Here is a 16,885-nt window from a genome sequence, read left to right as displayed (position 1 = left end):
TCTGAGGTAATTTATTTTGATAAGGTCCGCTTTAATGTGGATTATTTCAAATCCATTAGGAAGAAATAACTTAACAGTCATTATAAAAACTAAAATTTAACCAGAAGGAGGCAAATAGTTTCTCCCAAATGATACCATTCTTTTTTCACAATTACTAGTGAGTATGTATGCCTTATCAATATCGGAAAAAATATTATAGAGTCCTCATCTTTGGTATGTGCAATTTTTATCATTCAATAAAGTTATAAAGTTAATTAGTGGACCTGCTTACATTGTTAGGAGCATAAACCAATACCTGGCTTATCTTTTGACAAGGGAGTTTAGAGATCTAAGGAGTATCATCTTTCCCCATCCTTTCTCTTTCTCTCTTTCAAAGCTCTTATTCCACTTTAAACCCTTATCACCGAGACATCTGAAATCGCTCCTCTAGCGTCCACACCAAGAGAGCCAAGAATGGCAATGCTCTGTCTTCCACGAGTCTTTCAGAAGGAAACACATCATACCTCCCACCCTGTTCTCAGGATAAGGCCTATTAGCCATCTGTTCACACGATCAACAAAATCTAGCTATGATCAGAACTTCTGAGGATCATGTTAAAATTTTAGTGTCTTAGTTCCAGATACTCTGATTCTGACAGCTGGCATGGAAACAGGTAATGGGGAACCAATGCCCTATTATACTATTGTTCCCATAATACTTGGTACTTCTTCACTCTTGAGTCGGTTCCCTACTTCCTCTACTATTTCTCCACCTTAGGGTATGAAATTCTTCACTCTATTCTCTGGAATTGCCACTCAGTAATAAGCAAACTAAATCAACCTCATCTCCCACCCTGCCTTAACTGAAACTTGACTCTTTTCCATGGACTTTTGTTTTCCATGCATATCTTTCAAGTGGTGGGGGATGATCTCTCTCTTTTCTCTCACCATTTCCAGGTCAGCCTGTACTAACTTTTTACAAAAACCTCTGTTCCTTTAAGGTTCAGTATATCTGCTATGTCATCTGTTACCCTACCTTATCCAATGAAGACTCCATACGTATGGCTCCTAGTCTTTCTGTCTATCCCATTTCCTATCATGATCCTCGGTGACAGTATTTTCCATGTGGACATCTAAAACCCTCGCTCTTCAATTCCTTGACACCCTCATTTCCACTGACATCTCCTCTGTCTCATCTTAGCCATACCAACAATTGTATTCTAGGCCTGTCATCAACCCACAACTGTACTACTTCCAAAACCAAAATCGCTAGTGCAAACACCTCAATTTCTGACCAAAGATTCCTATATGTCAAGCATGCCCAACTAATTTTTTCTAAGCTCTTTCTTTATCGTTAATGATACTTCCAGATCACAGTTCCTCTACTTTCTTAATATTCATCAGCAGCACGCCCTCTCCATCCCTGCCCCAGTCTTTATTCTGGTTCTTTCTCCAGTGCAGATAACACAGTCCGAGATTTTAATCACATTCCTGCCCATTTCTTAAACTCATCTGCCCTTTTGCCATGTAAGACTGGCAGAATGTCAAACTCAGATGACCCAAGGTAGCTAATGCTTAAGAAAAATTACATACAAGGGCAACTAGAGACCAGTCTAAATCCATGATCACAATCTCAACAAGCCCTTAACATTGGATAGCAATTCTGTGATGTCTCTATGGTCAGTTTGTTGTCGCATGTCTCACAATGTCTACATTATGCATTGACTGGCTCTCCACAAACTTCTCACCACCTGGTTATCCTTGACTCTTAGAGAATGACCTTAATAACTACTTCCCAAGGAAAATACAATACGTCACAGGAAGCTTCCTTATCTTCCTGCCATAAACCTAAAACCTATTTGCATCAGAACCCATGTTTCTAATTTTCTCTTCTGTTTTAACAGCAGTGCCCTAACTCCTATCTAAGGAAAATCTCTACTTCTTCTTTGGATCCCATGCCTCTTGAAAATTCTCAGGACTCTTATAGGTTATCTGTGGTCTCTTTCCTTTCCTATATGAATAATCAATCAATTTCAATCCTTTTTCACTCTCTCTTGAATAGTTTCCACAGAATATAAGCATATCACTTCCACCTTGAAAAGAAAAATAGTATGTCTACCTTTCTGAGTACTATTTCATATTTTCTAGATACTATCCATTTTCCTTTTGTATATAAATTAAGTTCTCAAAATTGATGTTTACACTTTAATCTACATTCATCAGCCACCTTAATCTAGTTTTTGCTCTCCACTCTGGGAGTGAAAAGGCCCTGAATAAGGTCACCAATATCCTCCATGTGGCTAAGTACAGTGTATTTTGCAGCCCTCACATTACTTGACCACTCCCTGCAGCAGTCAGTATAGATGATCTCTTTCTTTTCTTTGAAACGCTCTTTTCCTTGGCCTCTATGACATTTGCTCCGGGGTATACTCCAGTGCTTGGAGGCTCCTCTGCTGGCTCATTCTCCTCTAATCATTAAATAGCAGAATTCCTCAAGACTTGGTCTTAGGCTCTTTTACGACTCATATCCACTCCTATGGTTTTCCCACTCCAAAACAGACTGAGCTTCTGATACATTAGACTTACATATCCATCCAGATGCTTACTCTACATCTCTAAGTATCCCAGGCAGCTCATCTCAGCACGTCCAAATGGAATTCATGATCTGTACCCTTCCCTCCAAAGTAATCCTTCTCTACTACTTTTTCCTCATAAATGACCCAACTAACCACTCAACAATATTAAGCCAGACATCTTTTAGAAGCCAGAAAACTTCCAGATCTCTCTTCCTCAACCCTTCATACCCCATTAACTACCAAGTCAATCAATTCTATTTCCTAAATATGCCCCAATGAATCCACATCTCTAACTGGTATTCCCATTCTCTCCTGCCCTGCCTGTGTGTAGTGATCTTTCTTAAAAGCACAACTCTGTTAGGAAAATTACTTGTTTTGTGTGCTCAAATTGTCATTTTATTTTTATATTATTAGTTGAGGGGAATATAGCTAATGACATGCCACTCCCTTCCTCAAACTTCTCTAATCATAACCCATTTCTTTTAAGATAAATTACCTAATCTGTAACATGATAAACAGGGCCCTCACAATCTGGTCCTTGCCTACAACATTAGACTCATGCTATAAGCATGGCATCTACCACTCTCCATCATTTTCCGCGTTTCTTAGTCACTCTGATTTTATCCACATCCTTCAATGTGCTATTGCTTTTCTGGTGTCAGAGACTTTTCCTAGAACATTCTTCTGCTGTCCTTTGTTTTGTGTACATATCTTACCTTAAATGTCACTGTGTTAGCTAAGCGTCCTCCCAATTTCACTTTCTTTTAGCACTTAATCCCTCTTTATTATTTAATACAACGTAATTAAAATCAATTATTTAATTAGTTGTTAATCTTTCTGTTCAGCCAGAACATAAGCTCCATAAAAATAAATGGGCGGCTACGTTTTTTCTTCCAAAATATATTTCCATTCCCAATTAACGCAAAGAATGTTAATCAGCATGCAAGTCCACCTCCTTCAATGAGGCCTTCTTGTATTGCATGAGCTAGAAGGTAAAATCTGTACTTCCCAGATCTCTTGTAGTCAGGGTACTGGATACAAAAATCCATTCTGCTTATTAAATGCACTCATGCAAGATCTAGGCAATGGAAGTGAAGAGGAAACCATTTTCTGCTGTTTTCTTTTGCTGGCAAGCAAAATCTTGGAGAAATGAGGCTTAAAAGGTATAATGGATGTACTATATATTCAAAATTTGGTTTTCCAGCATGTTCATGAATGATGAAAGGTATCTAGTAGCAGGTGTAGCTTCTACATGCTGGACCACCACCATGGTATGGCTGCTGGTTCTTAAACTCAACAGTTCCAGTGGTAGTTGCCTGACTTCTACAACTCCAACCTTATCAACATTCTAGGAATTACCTAACCTCTTTTCACAAAATTACTTTCTATTTAAAATATAGAACAATGGTTTGTTTCCTTTAATGAATCCTGATTGATACAACACAATTTTCTCAATCCACTTTAAACAGGTTGACAGCAGAGTTTATCTATCTTGATACTTATTGATCTACCATAGTGACTAGTAGGTAGCTTACACTCAGTAAGTATTCACTGAGTGACTACCACTAAAAACAGTTTGAGGTTCATGTGTATATAGTCAACTCACAATGACACAGACTAGCCTAATTCCCATAACCAATTTCCATATGTCATTCTAGCTGTGCGAATTATGTACTTTAACTGGGGAGAAAGAAGTACTGTGTTCCCTGTTCCATGTTATAATCCTTGAAAGATGGTCTTGGTTCCCATATGAGCTACCCTGGTATTAACTACAACCCAATTATACAGACACAAGTTAGCATTCTAGAGAGAGCACCCTAATCAGTAGAAGAGAAATCGCATCTAAAATTGTATTCTTCATACCCATTTCGCCATTTTAAAATAAATGCTGAAATAAAAAATTAAAAAAAAATCACTGTGAAGTGTGATTTTGATCTTTAAATTTTATCAATACAAATCTCTGTACCACTAGGGATTAGACATCTTTACATATAAAATCTGTATGTTTTTAAAATGGTTTTCCTACTAAAGTATTTTCAAATGAGAGAGCAACAATATTCTAACATACACACTTTTCCAAAACAGCAAGGTTCTTTAACAAGATGTATAAACTTGTTTTAAGAAATTTATTGTATGTTTCTAAAATACATCTTAAAGCACAGGAACAAAAATTGCTGCAATCAAGGCTACTTAAATAAAGATAAAATTCCAATGCTACTTTCTGTGTTTCTTAAAAAGGGTCTCACTAAAGAAGCTCCTTGACATGGGTCATGGTAATAAGTTTTTGAAAATCACACCTAAAGCACAAGCAACAAAATAAAAAATAAACAAGTGGGACTACATCAAACTAAAAAGCTTTCACCCAGCAAAAGAAATTGACAAAGTAAAAACACAGCCTATAGAATGGGAAAAAAATATTTGCAAACCATATATCTGATAAGGGGTTAATAACCAAAGTATATAAAGAACTCATTAAACTCAATAGCAAATAACCAAATAATCTAATTAAAAATGGGCAAAGGGCCTAAAGAGACATTTTTCCAAAGAAGATGGCCATGGCCAACAGGCACATAAAAAGAAGCTCAACAACACTAGTCAGTCTTTGGGGAAATGCAAATTAAAAGCACAATGACATATCATCTCACACTCGTCAGAAGGTCAGAATGGCTATCATCAAAAAGAGAAGAGATAACAAATGCCAGTGAAGATGTGGAGAAAGGGAACTCTTGTGAACTCACTGTTGGTGGGAATGTAAATTGGCACAGTCACAATGAAAAACAGTATGGAGGTTCATCAAAAAATTAAAAATAGAACTACCATATGATCCAGCAATTCCACTTCTGGGAAGATATCCAAAGGAAACAAAAACAGTTGGAAAGATATCTAAACCCCGATGTTCATAGCAGCATTATTTACAATAGCCAAGACATGGAAACGACCTAAGTATCCAGCAATGAATGAATGAATAACAAATGTGTGATACAAACACATACACACACACACACACACACAAACACACACAGTGGATTATTATTCAGCCATCCATAAAAAAATGAGGAAATCCTACCATTTGCTACAATACACATAGGCCTTCAAGGTTTGCCTGGGTTCAAAATCTTTATTCTAAAGAGCCTATTTCCCTTTGAAAATGAAAAAAATCCAATTAAACACTCAAATCTACGTTTTATTAATTTTCTTTCATTTTACTTAAAAAATTAATATACTTATAACATTCTTTCTATGTGGTTACAAACAGACAGTAGAATTAATATATTAGCCTCCTAAAGGAAAGGAGGTTGACATGCCTGAGGAAAGAATAAACTCAGACAAGTTTACACTTATCTAAAGTAAAAAAACAAGAGAAAGGGGGCTCTTAGGTACTTGCTACTCTCTTTAGCTAACAGATATCATCTATTCCAGGAAGAGGAAATTCTAATTTTATTTGGTTATACTGACACTGGAAAGCTGCTAAACCAGAAATAATTAAAGCGATCAATATTAAGTATCAGATTACTTACATCAAAGCCAAATTCCTATAATTTAGGCAAAGGCTAAAGCTAACCTATGAAAGCAGGCGATGGTTGGTAGATCTAGATAATAATAAAAAGTCATAAAATGATACTTTAAGGTAGCTTGAGGGTACATATTATTACTCGATTTTTCCTAGTGTTCTGATTTAACAGATATTCCTAATCACTACATTCATGAGGCTTGCTGCATGATAGACGGTATCTACCTATACGGAAAACTTTTAATATCACTAATATGTGTAAGAAATCGAACAACATCAGTGCTTATTAATCAGAGAAATACCGTACAGGGTGGGTGGGAATATCCATCCTAGTACTAGAATATTTAAAGCCTGTTAAAAGTTTTGTCCCTAAAGGAAATAATTTATTTGACTGAGATGGAGAATGAAACAGAATCTGAAGATTCTAACTGGAATAATTCATTCAACTTAAAGTTAAAATTATAATTAAAAATAATGGGGACTTCCCTGGTGGTCTGGTGGTAAAGAATCCGCCTTCCAATGCAGGGAACGCAGGTTCGATCCCTGGTTGGGGAACTAAGATCCCACATGCCACAGGGCAACTAAGCCCACACGCCATAACTACTGAGCTCGTGTGTCTCAACTAGAGCCCGTGTGCCGCAAACTACAGAGTCCATGCGCTCTGGAACACGGGTGCCACAACTACAGAGCCCACCTGCCCTGGAGCCTGCCTGCCACAACTAGAGAGAAGCCCGCATGCCACAACGAAAGATCCCGCATGCCTCAATAAAGATCTTGCATGGCGCAACTAAGACCCAACGCAGCCAAAAATAAAATAAATAAATAATAAATAAATCTTAAACAGACAAATAGTGGCTTAATAATGAAAATGTCTGTATCCCTAATGATATATTTCTATGTATAAATGCAAGCTGCTACTGTTCCCTAAGGTATGTTCTATCTTACAGAAAACAGTGGTTTCTTAAGAGAGTTTCTTTGTGGGAGAAGGCAAAAAGTAATATGCAAAGTAAACTTCTAGAAGGAGATTTCCAGAATATGATATGTAATGTTTTATCATTCTTCAGCTAGTTTCCAAAATAATTTCATATATCATTTCATTTGTTTCTCATAGTAAACTACTAGAATAGGTATTATTTACCCCATTATTACTCCATTTGATAGAAGAAAAAGTACCTTTAAGAAATGTTTAGGTGTTTAAGGCCACAGGGCTTCTAGAGTGGAAGTCACAGCCAGAGCTTTTTGCTAATGTGTCCTCTTACTTTGGGCCTCGTTTGTAATTCCTCAGACACTCCCTTCCCCAGGGAGAACTGCAAGCTCCATCTCTGTAGCGTAATCTACCCTTGGGGTATTTCACCTTCTTTTCCCTATTTTCCTGTTTCAGTGGACAATTTGGAAATATAGTTGCTTTTCCAGCTGGGAGTAAATTTGATATCAAAGATAGGAATGGTATGAGGGGTCATGAAGTATAACCGTTACTTACTGGAAAGAAATGACTCATCTTCAGCTGTGGCTAAGGCACAGACACAGCCTCATTATGTATGCACACTGCCCTCCCCTACCCCCGCCCCACACACACAGGGAAAAAGAATCCTTAATGGAGTTTTACTTATTATTTATACAAATAAAGTTACAGTGTGTTGAATAAAACTGCGAAGAAATGCTTTTAAAAACCATACTTGCTGAGTCAGGAATTGAGACGGTTACTTTAAACACTTAGGGATAAAGGATCACCGTGGCACGGTAGGGATTTAGTTGTATTTCCATTAACAGGAGTCAGGAGGCTAAATTTCTATGTACTACCATAGCAAACTTACCTTCTAATTTTATTTTAATGTTCTGAGTACTTAATTTCCTATTTTTCAAAAACATCAGAAGAAATATCTCCTGCCATCATCGTAATAGCATCCTTAGAATTGCTAGTAAGTTAATACCATTCAAGTTTAAAAGGCACTTCAAGTAATAGGAACAAACATTCAACTTTAGATTTAGAAGAATAATCTAAAATTCTGGAGCTTCGAGAAAACATCCAGAAAGATTACCTTATCTTTTGTTATAAATAATTTTCACTGTGGAGGGGCCAACTGTTTTGAATCTCTCTTTTGGAGAAATGAGGGATATAGCTGAGCTGAAGAAATGTTCTTCCATTTTATTAAGGGAAAAAAAAAAAAGATTCAAAGCTCTAAAGGCTTTAGAAAGTCACAGGTTGGATATGTTGTTTGCTTTTTTTTTGCGGTACACGGGCCTCTCACTGCCGTGGCCTCTCCCGTTGCGGAGCACAGGCTCCGGAAACGCAGGCTCAGCGGCCATGGCTCACGGGCCCAGCCGCTCCGCGGCAAGTGGGATCTTCCCGGACTGGGGCATGAACCCGTGTCCCACTGCATCGGCAGGCGGACTCTCAACCACTGCGCCATCAGGGAAGCTCTGTTGTTTGCTTTTGAACAAACAGGATGCACTGTAGTGAAAAGGGTAGACTTTGGAGTCAGTCTGGTTCAAATCATAGCTCCACTTATTACATGGGAGTCTCTGGGAAAATTATTCTCTTTTCTCAGTTTCCTTATCTGTAAAATGGGGATAAGAATCTTTAAAGGGCAGAATAGTGGTAGAGATCAAATGAGAAAACTAAAGTAAGAACATATCTTAATAATGTCTGCCTCCAAGAAACAAAGGCAAAAAAAAAAAAAGTAATTTTGGGGTACCTACTATCAGCCAAATGCTATACTAAAGAGTATAATGGTGAATAGGACAGCGTTCCTTGAAAACATGTACTTATTAATAATGTCTGTGGAATCCATTCTTGTTAAAAAAACCCAATAATAACAGGTGGGTCAGGATAAAAATCAAGTATAATGAAAATATCAAAAAAAGAAAGGTATAATAAAATGCCTAGGGACTTTCAAGTCTCCACGTTTTTTTCAGCATAGTGATCAGTCATTATACGTTTGGTTACATGGTTTTAAATAAATATCATTTGAAAATGCCTCTACATAAATTATTTCTATATGCTTTAGAGTATTTCATGCTATATTTGAATTACTTATACACAAATGCCATATCAAGAGATAATAATAGTACAAACCTACATCACAGGTTGTTGTGAACATTGAATGAGTTATAGAAAGCAATGAAAACAATGCCTGGCCCAAGTAAATGCTGATAAATATTGAATATTATTATTATAACAATGAAACAATAAACCTTCATGATTTAGAATAGCAATAACTCTCAGAACTGAGAGGTATAAAATAACCAGAAATCCACAAGGTGGCTCTCAAGGCTTGGCTTTTAAACACAATAGAGCTGCTTTGTATTTCCAAAGAAATGAAACAAGACCTTTCATAATTCACCATTATGAATGCTGACCTGACTTTTCAAAGACTCTCATAAATTCATAATTAATAAATAACTGGAAGAATACAAAGCTGCATAATAGGTGGTATGTAATAGAAAACTTTATAAAGCAAAAAAAAGGAAAAAATGAATAAACCTTGTAGCTACACTGAAAGAGAATCTGACATTCAAAACAACCTGCATCAGATTATCATAGTCAGAATTTAAAATATCAATATAAAATGGTGAAATTTACAGCACAATCTGAATAACTGAATACATTGTACTAAGATGGTAAATGTGAAGGCACAGAGCACAATGCCAGGCAGCTGTTCAGCAAATCTCAGTTAAATCTTAAGTTATGCATATAAAATATTTTGAAGATACTATCATTTTATGTCTATAGTTTTTTTATTTAAAAATTTATTTTTATAGCTTTAAATCAGGGCAAAATTTTCTGCAAAGGGACAGAGTACTTTAGGCTTTGTGAGCCATATAATCCCGGCAGCAAGTACTCAATTCTTCCCTTGTGTGTAAAGAAGCAGCCACAGAAGACAAAGGAAGGGCTCTGACTGTTTTCTAATAAAACTAATTACAAAAACAGGTTGCCACCTTTGGCCCTTGGGCTGTAGTTTGCCCACTCTTGATCTAAATCATTACTTGACACAATTAAATAAAACCTTTTATAAATATTAGAATACTATCGATACTCAAATTACCTAGAGATGTACTATCGATACTCAAATTACCTAGAGATGTGCCTCTCAAACTGTAATGTGCATAAATCATCTGGGGTCAAGTAGAAATGCAGATTATGATATGGTAAATCTCAGGTGAGGCCTGAGGTTCTGCGTTTCTAATGAGGACCCAGACTTTTTAGGTCCTTTGAGCGTATAGTGAGTGGCAAGGCAGCTGTTCTGAACCTTTTTGGTCTCAAACTTTCACTCTCAAAAAGAGCTTCTGTTTATGTAAATTACATCTGTCCATGTTAACCTTAGAAATAAAAAAAAAATTATCTATTATATCTTTAAAAGAACAATAATCCATTAGATGTTAATGTATTTTATAAAATGTAACTATTTTATGCTTTAACTATGGGACTAAACACTACAATTATAATCATATAGAAAAAAGTGATAATTGGACACAACATGTATTCGGATCCTTTGAAAGTCAAGAAAAAAGTCAAAATTATAACATGATAAATCTGTAAAATTAACTTATTGGAAACTGGAAACCATGGATCTTTCATATATAAAATATCTGGTATATCTGGTACATTATGTGCTTTAGTTCTTGTATTGTGCTGCCATTTGTTCCCTACCTGCTTTTCTGCATGTCCATATTCAGGTCCTTGAGTAGGTAAAAAGTAGGAAATCTGGCCATTATTCTTGGCTCTTTCTATTAGAGACATAGCTGTTCTTACAGTGGCATTTCGAGCATGTACAAACACCATCACCTAAAATAAAGGAAAGCAGTTTATTTAATACTCAAATTCATTAAAAGATGGCTTAATACTAGTCTGGAAATCACCCTATATAAATAACTATTAATTTTTCAAAATAAACCCCCAGTTTATGAATACTTCAACATTTGCTTATTTTAGAACAAAGTATATATAGGATAAAGGCAAGTTAAGTAAAATTCAATAACATAGCTTTATTATTAGCCTATAATTGGCAGAAGTCAGAATGAAATTAATGGATTATATAAAATGTGGAACTTAATTTGTGCATTTCTCTTCTGAAGACATGATTCATTAGCACAGTCATATCTTATGAGGACAGAGTATAAAAATATACTAGAGCCTTATTTCTCCACAGTCAATGAAATTGCCAGTATCATAAAGATGTTTAAAGAAACTGGAAACAATAAAGACCACTCTTCCTTGGACAAAGTCATGTCTAAGAACAACCATTTAGAATAGAGTTTAGGGGACTGCTGGAGATGAAAAAGCTTCTAGAGAGGTACTTGGAATTTTCTGTTGTGGCAGACCTTCCTGTGGAATTATTCACAAAGCGACTGTGGAAATCTGAATTAGGGGGAAGGTGAGTATCTGGATGCTTTGTCAAGAAGAAGTGGAAAAAAATTCCTTCCAGGGACAGTAGTCAGGAAGAATGTGAAGGCAAATGAAGAGAATAAAATCAGGACGTGACTAGCAGTCTGCATTTGCTGCCTGTCAGGGCCTGCCTTCTCTCCTCTGTGATGTTTCTTCTTTGGCTTCCACCTCCCTGTCCCCTCCCTCCATAGCTCAGCCCCAGCCTTCCCAAAGAGCCATGACTAATTCCTAATTCTTGCCTGTCTTCCCAGTGTCTCTCCGTGTTCTTCTGTCAATTGTTTTCCCAGAAGCTGCAACTTTGGTGTTATTTGCAGGCTACACACTTAGAAGGACACGCAACATTGTTTTTAGTCAGGGAATTAATAGGTTCATGAGAGTTGACCGGAGTAAGACAAGATCATTTTGAGGACCAACAAAAGTGAAAAAGGGAAGGAAGCCTGGGCTTTGACCAGAAAGGAGACAGAATGACAAAGATCTAGAGCACATGCTGTATAATTAACTCATAGTAATCTTATAATTAGCCCATAGTAAACTTGTCAAAGGGAATGTCCCACATATAGGATCTGATAAAATTCATAGTAGAGTAAAACCTCAGATAACCATCATTCAAGAAACTGGAATACTTAACTAATATTCTTTTAGAGCGTATTCAAAGTAAGGGAGAGAAAATAATCTGGAGAAGAGCAGAAGTTCCTCAATGAAAATCTCCCAAAGTGCTTAGAGAAAGTAAAATAAGCCCTGCAAGTCATCTGGAGAAATTTAACGTAAGTTAATCACAGCCTTCAAGGACATAAAGCTTGAGACTTCACACTTTATCAGAGCTCTAACTTATTTTCTGATACCAATGTGATTTGAAAAGAAATATGACCAAAAGAATATTTCTAAAGAGTACGCTACTAAAATTTATTTCAGAGAGTTTCGTGGATACTTAGAAATTTTTTTGTTTTCCTTATTTTCAACCCCCCACCCCTGCCAAAAACCAAATCTGCTTTTCACAGGCTCTCTAGCTTTCTGGCGAATCATCTTTACCTCACAGGATGTCAAGAGACTGCCATTTAAGTTCACTGTGATATTTTCATAATTCCTGACATCAGCTATTTAATACTAAGTTAGATGGAAGATTCTATTAACCATAATGTCTTGCTGAAGCTTCCTCAATTCAGAATCTGTCAAATTCTACCACCCTGTCTTTCTACAAGGTAGGGACATTTCAACTACGAGTTTCTTTTTAAAGGGGAAGGCAGATTATTTTCTTTTATATAGAAATAAATTTGATCACACACAAAACCTCATTTACCCCCAACATTAAATTTTAAGAAAAATCTCAATTAAAATGAAGTTATTTATTATTTTATTAATTTATCCATTCATTCAAACGTTTCTGAGCATGCAGTCACTACCAAGCCCTGAGAAAACTGCTGTGAAAAACAGAGAGACAAGGTCCCTGCCCTCACGGAGATGGGAATCTTGTATGATGGATTAAATAAGCACAAAATAATTTTTACTTAAAATATATTTACTGGACATGTGTGTGTGTAAAATACTGTTAGAAGGAGAGATATGAAATGGATAAGACATGGTCCCTTCTTCTATACAATTTAAGGAGGGAGATAAAACTAGACATAATTTAGGGAGCTGATCCAAAAGACGGATGGAGTGCGGATAACACAGGAATGCCAAACATGGAGACAGCTGGTCTCCTTCACTCATCCATGCCATGACATTTACACATACCTCCTGCATGCCAAACAGTGGCCAAAGCACCGGGGATACCACGAGGAATATGTTCCAAGGCACCAAATTGGAACTCTACTGTTACGGCAAGAGAGAGTCACTAGGGATCAGCCCTAGCTGGCTGGAGAAGCAGGATGCAGTCTGCATGGAGGAGGCTACGTACACTAGTCTAGAGTATTTATCCTTGGTAATTTTAGTGTGTTAGCTTGAAGAAATATGTTTTCGTTCGAAGTTTCTTACACTGAGGCCCAGGGACCACTTCATCAGAATTACTGCTGGGGCCTGTTGAAATAGATTTCTGAGCCCTCCCCTAAAACCAACTGAGTAAAAATATCTAGCAGTGGGGTCTAAAAATTGAATTATTAACGACTATTGAAATCTCCACTGTACTACTGTGTGAAATTAGTTAATGGTTACCACCAACTTAGTTTTCTTCTTCTAAGTTAAAAGAAGTTCAAAAGGAAACATAAATAAAACGTATATAATACCACCACTACAAAGATTCCTTAATAACCCATCTTTATTTACCTATACATATGAAACATCAGGGATTATTAAGATATTTTATATAACCACTATAGCCCCAAGATCATTCTCCAGATGGGCTAGGGTTTTATAATACAACCAGATTTCTATTCTCCATAATTTAAATGCCACATTATGTAAATCCCATTAAAATAACAGATATGGAGAACATAAGGGAAAATAAAATATGACCCTAAATCTTCATTAATTATTTAAGTCTGACTTGTCAACTTATCACTTTGCAAATTATTTTCTACTGCAGCCAAGAGAAATATTAGTTACAACTAAAGTAGCAATTTCTTTTTATTAAAGAATCCATCATGTCTTATTCAGTAAAATAAACTCTTTTTCTTATTAAGAATTTTCTGTCTAGAGGCTCCAACAGAGGCCATTACAAGGTTTGGGGTCTCTATAAACATACTTGATTTTATGGTTTGTTAATTTGGTTAATTAATTTAAATAGACTCATATAAAAATTATAACTAACAGAGAGGACAGCACTGTTTCATATGGCAGAAATAATTCCAAATTAATCTTAGAAACGCTGTTGGTAACCAAACAGCAGTTAAATGGGCGTGTGTCTAAAATAAGATTAGAACAGTAGATTCAACTCAATAATGCTGGTAAATTTTGACTGTTTTGTAAAACTGTTTAAATTTTTACTCGAGGTTTGTTAGGTTAATGCAATTAAAAATATTTTATATACTTATTTTTGGTTTAAAAAGCCATTTAGTTAAAAAATGTATGATGGAATCAGTCCTGGACTGGGAAAGAAAGTATGTGAATCTGAGTTCTGGTCCTGTTATTTGACTTATCAAAGAAAGTGTTCTTCAAATGAGATGCTGATTAAAATTAATGAAAAATAAAAGCTCAGATAATGATCATTCAAAAGACCAAAATGCCAAAGTAACTGATATTGTTTCAGTGTATTCAAAGGAGAGAAGGACATATTATTTTAAAAAGACCAAAAATTCTACTTTGAAATACTGTTGAACAGCAGTGTGATTTAGAACAAATTATTTAACCTCTTTGATCTTTATTTCCTCTAGTACATAGATAGTTACTAGAGTCATAGGATTATGGTAAGGATTAAAGGATATCCTGTAAGTGAAACACTGCATTTAGTAAAACAACTCTCAAATTTTAGAATGCATCAAAATCACCTGGCAGGCTTGTTAAAAACACAAACTGTTGCTCCTCCCCTCTACCCCCTTTCTAATTAAGTAGGTCTGAGGCAAGACAAGAATTTGCATTTCTAACAAGTTCAAAGGAGATGCTAAAACTCTTTGTACAGGAACTTGGAGTCTTCCTCAGAGCTGGTAAGTATTAACACCATGATGAGGTTAATAAGCATTAAGAAAATTAACTTGACCTAAAAGACTAAGTGGTTAGATCAGTGAATGAATATTATAAATTGACACCTATATAAGCATTTATTCCTCACTTAATGCAAGTGTGTGTGCATATCTAACACCACAAAAAACAATTTAAAAGAACACTTAACCTTTAACAACCTTTGTAAGGGTGTTGTGCCAGATGAACTAGGACTAAAACAATTAGTAGAAATATTTAAGCCTGAGATTATTTTAGAACTGGAGGGAGGAGGCCAAAGATTGTGAAATCTTGAATCAAATTCTCTTCTCTAGAAATTTCCACTAAGAAGGAAGAATAAGAATCGAAATACCTGGAAAAAATACATGGCAGATAGATTTCCCACAGGAAATGCTGCTGAGAAATAATGTTTTATAATTTATGGTATTGTCTACTGTTAGTTAAAGAATGAGGCTTGAGGATGAGGAAGTTTATGTCATGGTGTTTACGTTTTCACTCTAACCAGCACAGCCATTTATTTGTTTTGTTCTCAATTCTTCCCAACTTTCTTAACCCAGGATCCTCAAGAGAATTAAGTCCCAATGACCTAAACAAATAGTGATTCTAAAGTGTGTCCCCAGACTAAGAGCATCCTCTGGAAACCTGTTCCAACTACAAATTAATAGCGTCACCCCACATCTGAGCCAAAAACTCTGAGGCTGGGACCCAGCAATCTGGTTTAATAAGCCATTAATAAGATGAATGTTAAAATTTGAGAGCCCAGTGAAATGGCATCCACTGTATGTAAAAAAAAATAACAAAAACAAAACCCCCCAAACCTGTCCTCTGTGCATTTAAAATGGTTCTTTAAGTACTATCTTTGGGAGACTGAAGAAAATAGCCAAATCATTTTCCATGTTCTATAGTCTGAATGAGGAGTGCCGCTGCCGGTATATTTCAGATTTATATACCACAAGGGCATGTAGGCAACAAAACAGTTTTTATTGCTGTGATTATATTACCCTATCTGTGATATTAAGTAAATGCAATTTTAAGAGGCTTCATTCTGATTGCTGTGAATCAGTTCTCATTTTAGGCCTGCCAATACTGACCAGGTAAAGACACTTAGGTCATCTGAAGATCTTTTCACACCAGTACCCAGTTTCCTCATTTATTTTTTCATTTGCATAGTATTCCTTTACTTAGAAATACCATAATTTACTTAACCAGTCCTTGTTTAATGGACATTTATGTTGTTCCTAATCCTTTCTTGCTTAAAGCAATGCTGTAATAAATAACTCTGTATACAAGTCATTTCACAATTTTGTGGATATTTTCATACAAGTGAAATTGTTGGGTCAAAGTATATATGATTATTGAACTATGTCCCTATTCTGAATATTGTCTGTTTTATTATTGGGCATTTTTTTCTTATTAATTTGTAGGTGTTCTTAAAATACAGAAGATAGTATGTTTTGTCTTTTTCTATATTGCAAATATTTTGTTCTATGCTTTATCTTTTGACTTTATTTATGATATCTTATTCAGTAGGGAAATAGTTAATTTTTCTTTAAATCTGCCAGGATTTTTCTCTATGACTTCTGGGAAATTCATAGGCAAGAAAGTGAAAATAGTCATAAACATATGAAAAGGTGCTAAACTTCAGTAGCACTGTGTGGCTCTGGAAATCCAATGGTGGGCACAAGCAGAGTTGGATTTTGCTCTTGTACATGCACAAACACACATATCTATCTGCAAAGACATCTACAAAGATATCCATAATGTACTGCCACATAAAAAAAATATCAAGTTGAAGAACAATTTCCATAGTATTATTCTGAGTATATTATAAAGGGTGTGTGTG

The 16,885-nt window shown here is 35.8% G+C and overlaps 1 protein-coding gene across 3 annotated transcripts in view; it reads right to left on the bottom strand.

Moving 5' to 3' along the window:
• Nucleotides 1-16,885, bottom strand: part of ASCC3 (activating signal cointegrator 1 complex subunit 3) — a 331,462-nt gene that overhangs the window by 148,917 nt on the left and 165,660 nt on the right. For all 3 annotated transcript variants that reach the window (XM_033418760.2, XM_033418762.2, XM_004264782.4), the window contains exon 14: nucleotides 10,717-10,851. In XM_033418760.2, the coding sequence (XP_033274651.1) occupies nucleotides 10,717-10,851 (135 nt within the window). The remainder of the gene's footprint in view (nucleotides 1-10,716; nucleotides 10,852-16,885) is intronic.

This window comes from Orcinus orca, chromosome 12 (assembly GCF_937001465.1).
Source record: "Orcinus orca chromosome 12, mOrcOrc1.1, whole genome shotgun sequence".
NCBI classification, from domain to species: domain Eukaryota; kingdom Metazoa; phylum Chordata; class Mammalia; order Artiodactyla; family Delphinidae; genus Orcinus; species Orcinus orca.
This window is presented reverse-complemented; position numbering and strand designations above follow the sequence as displayed.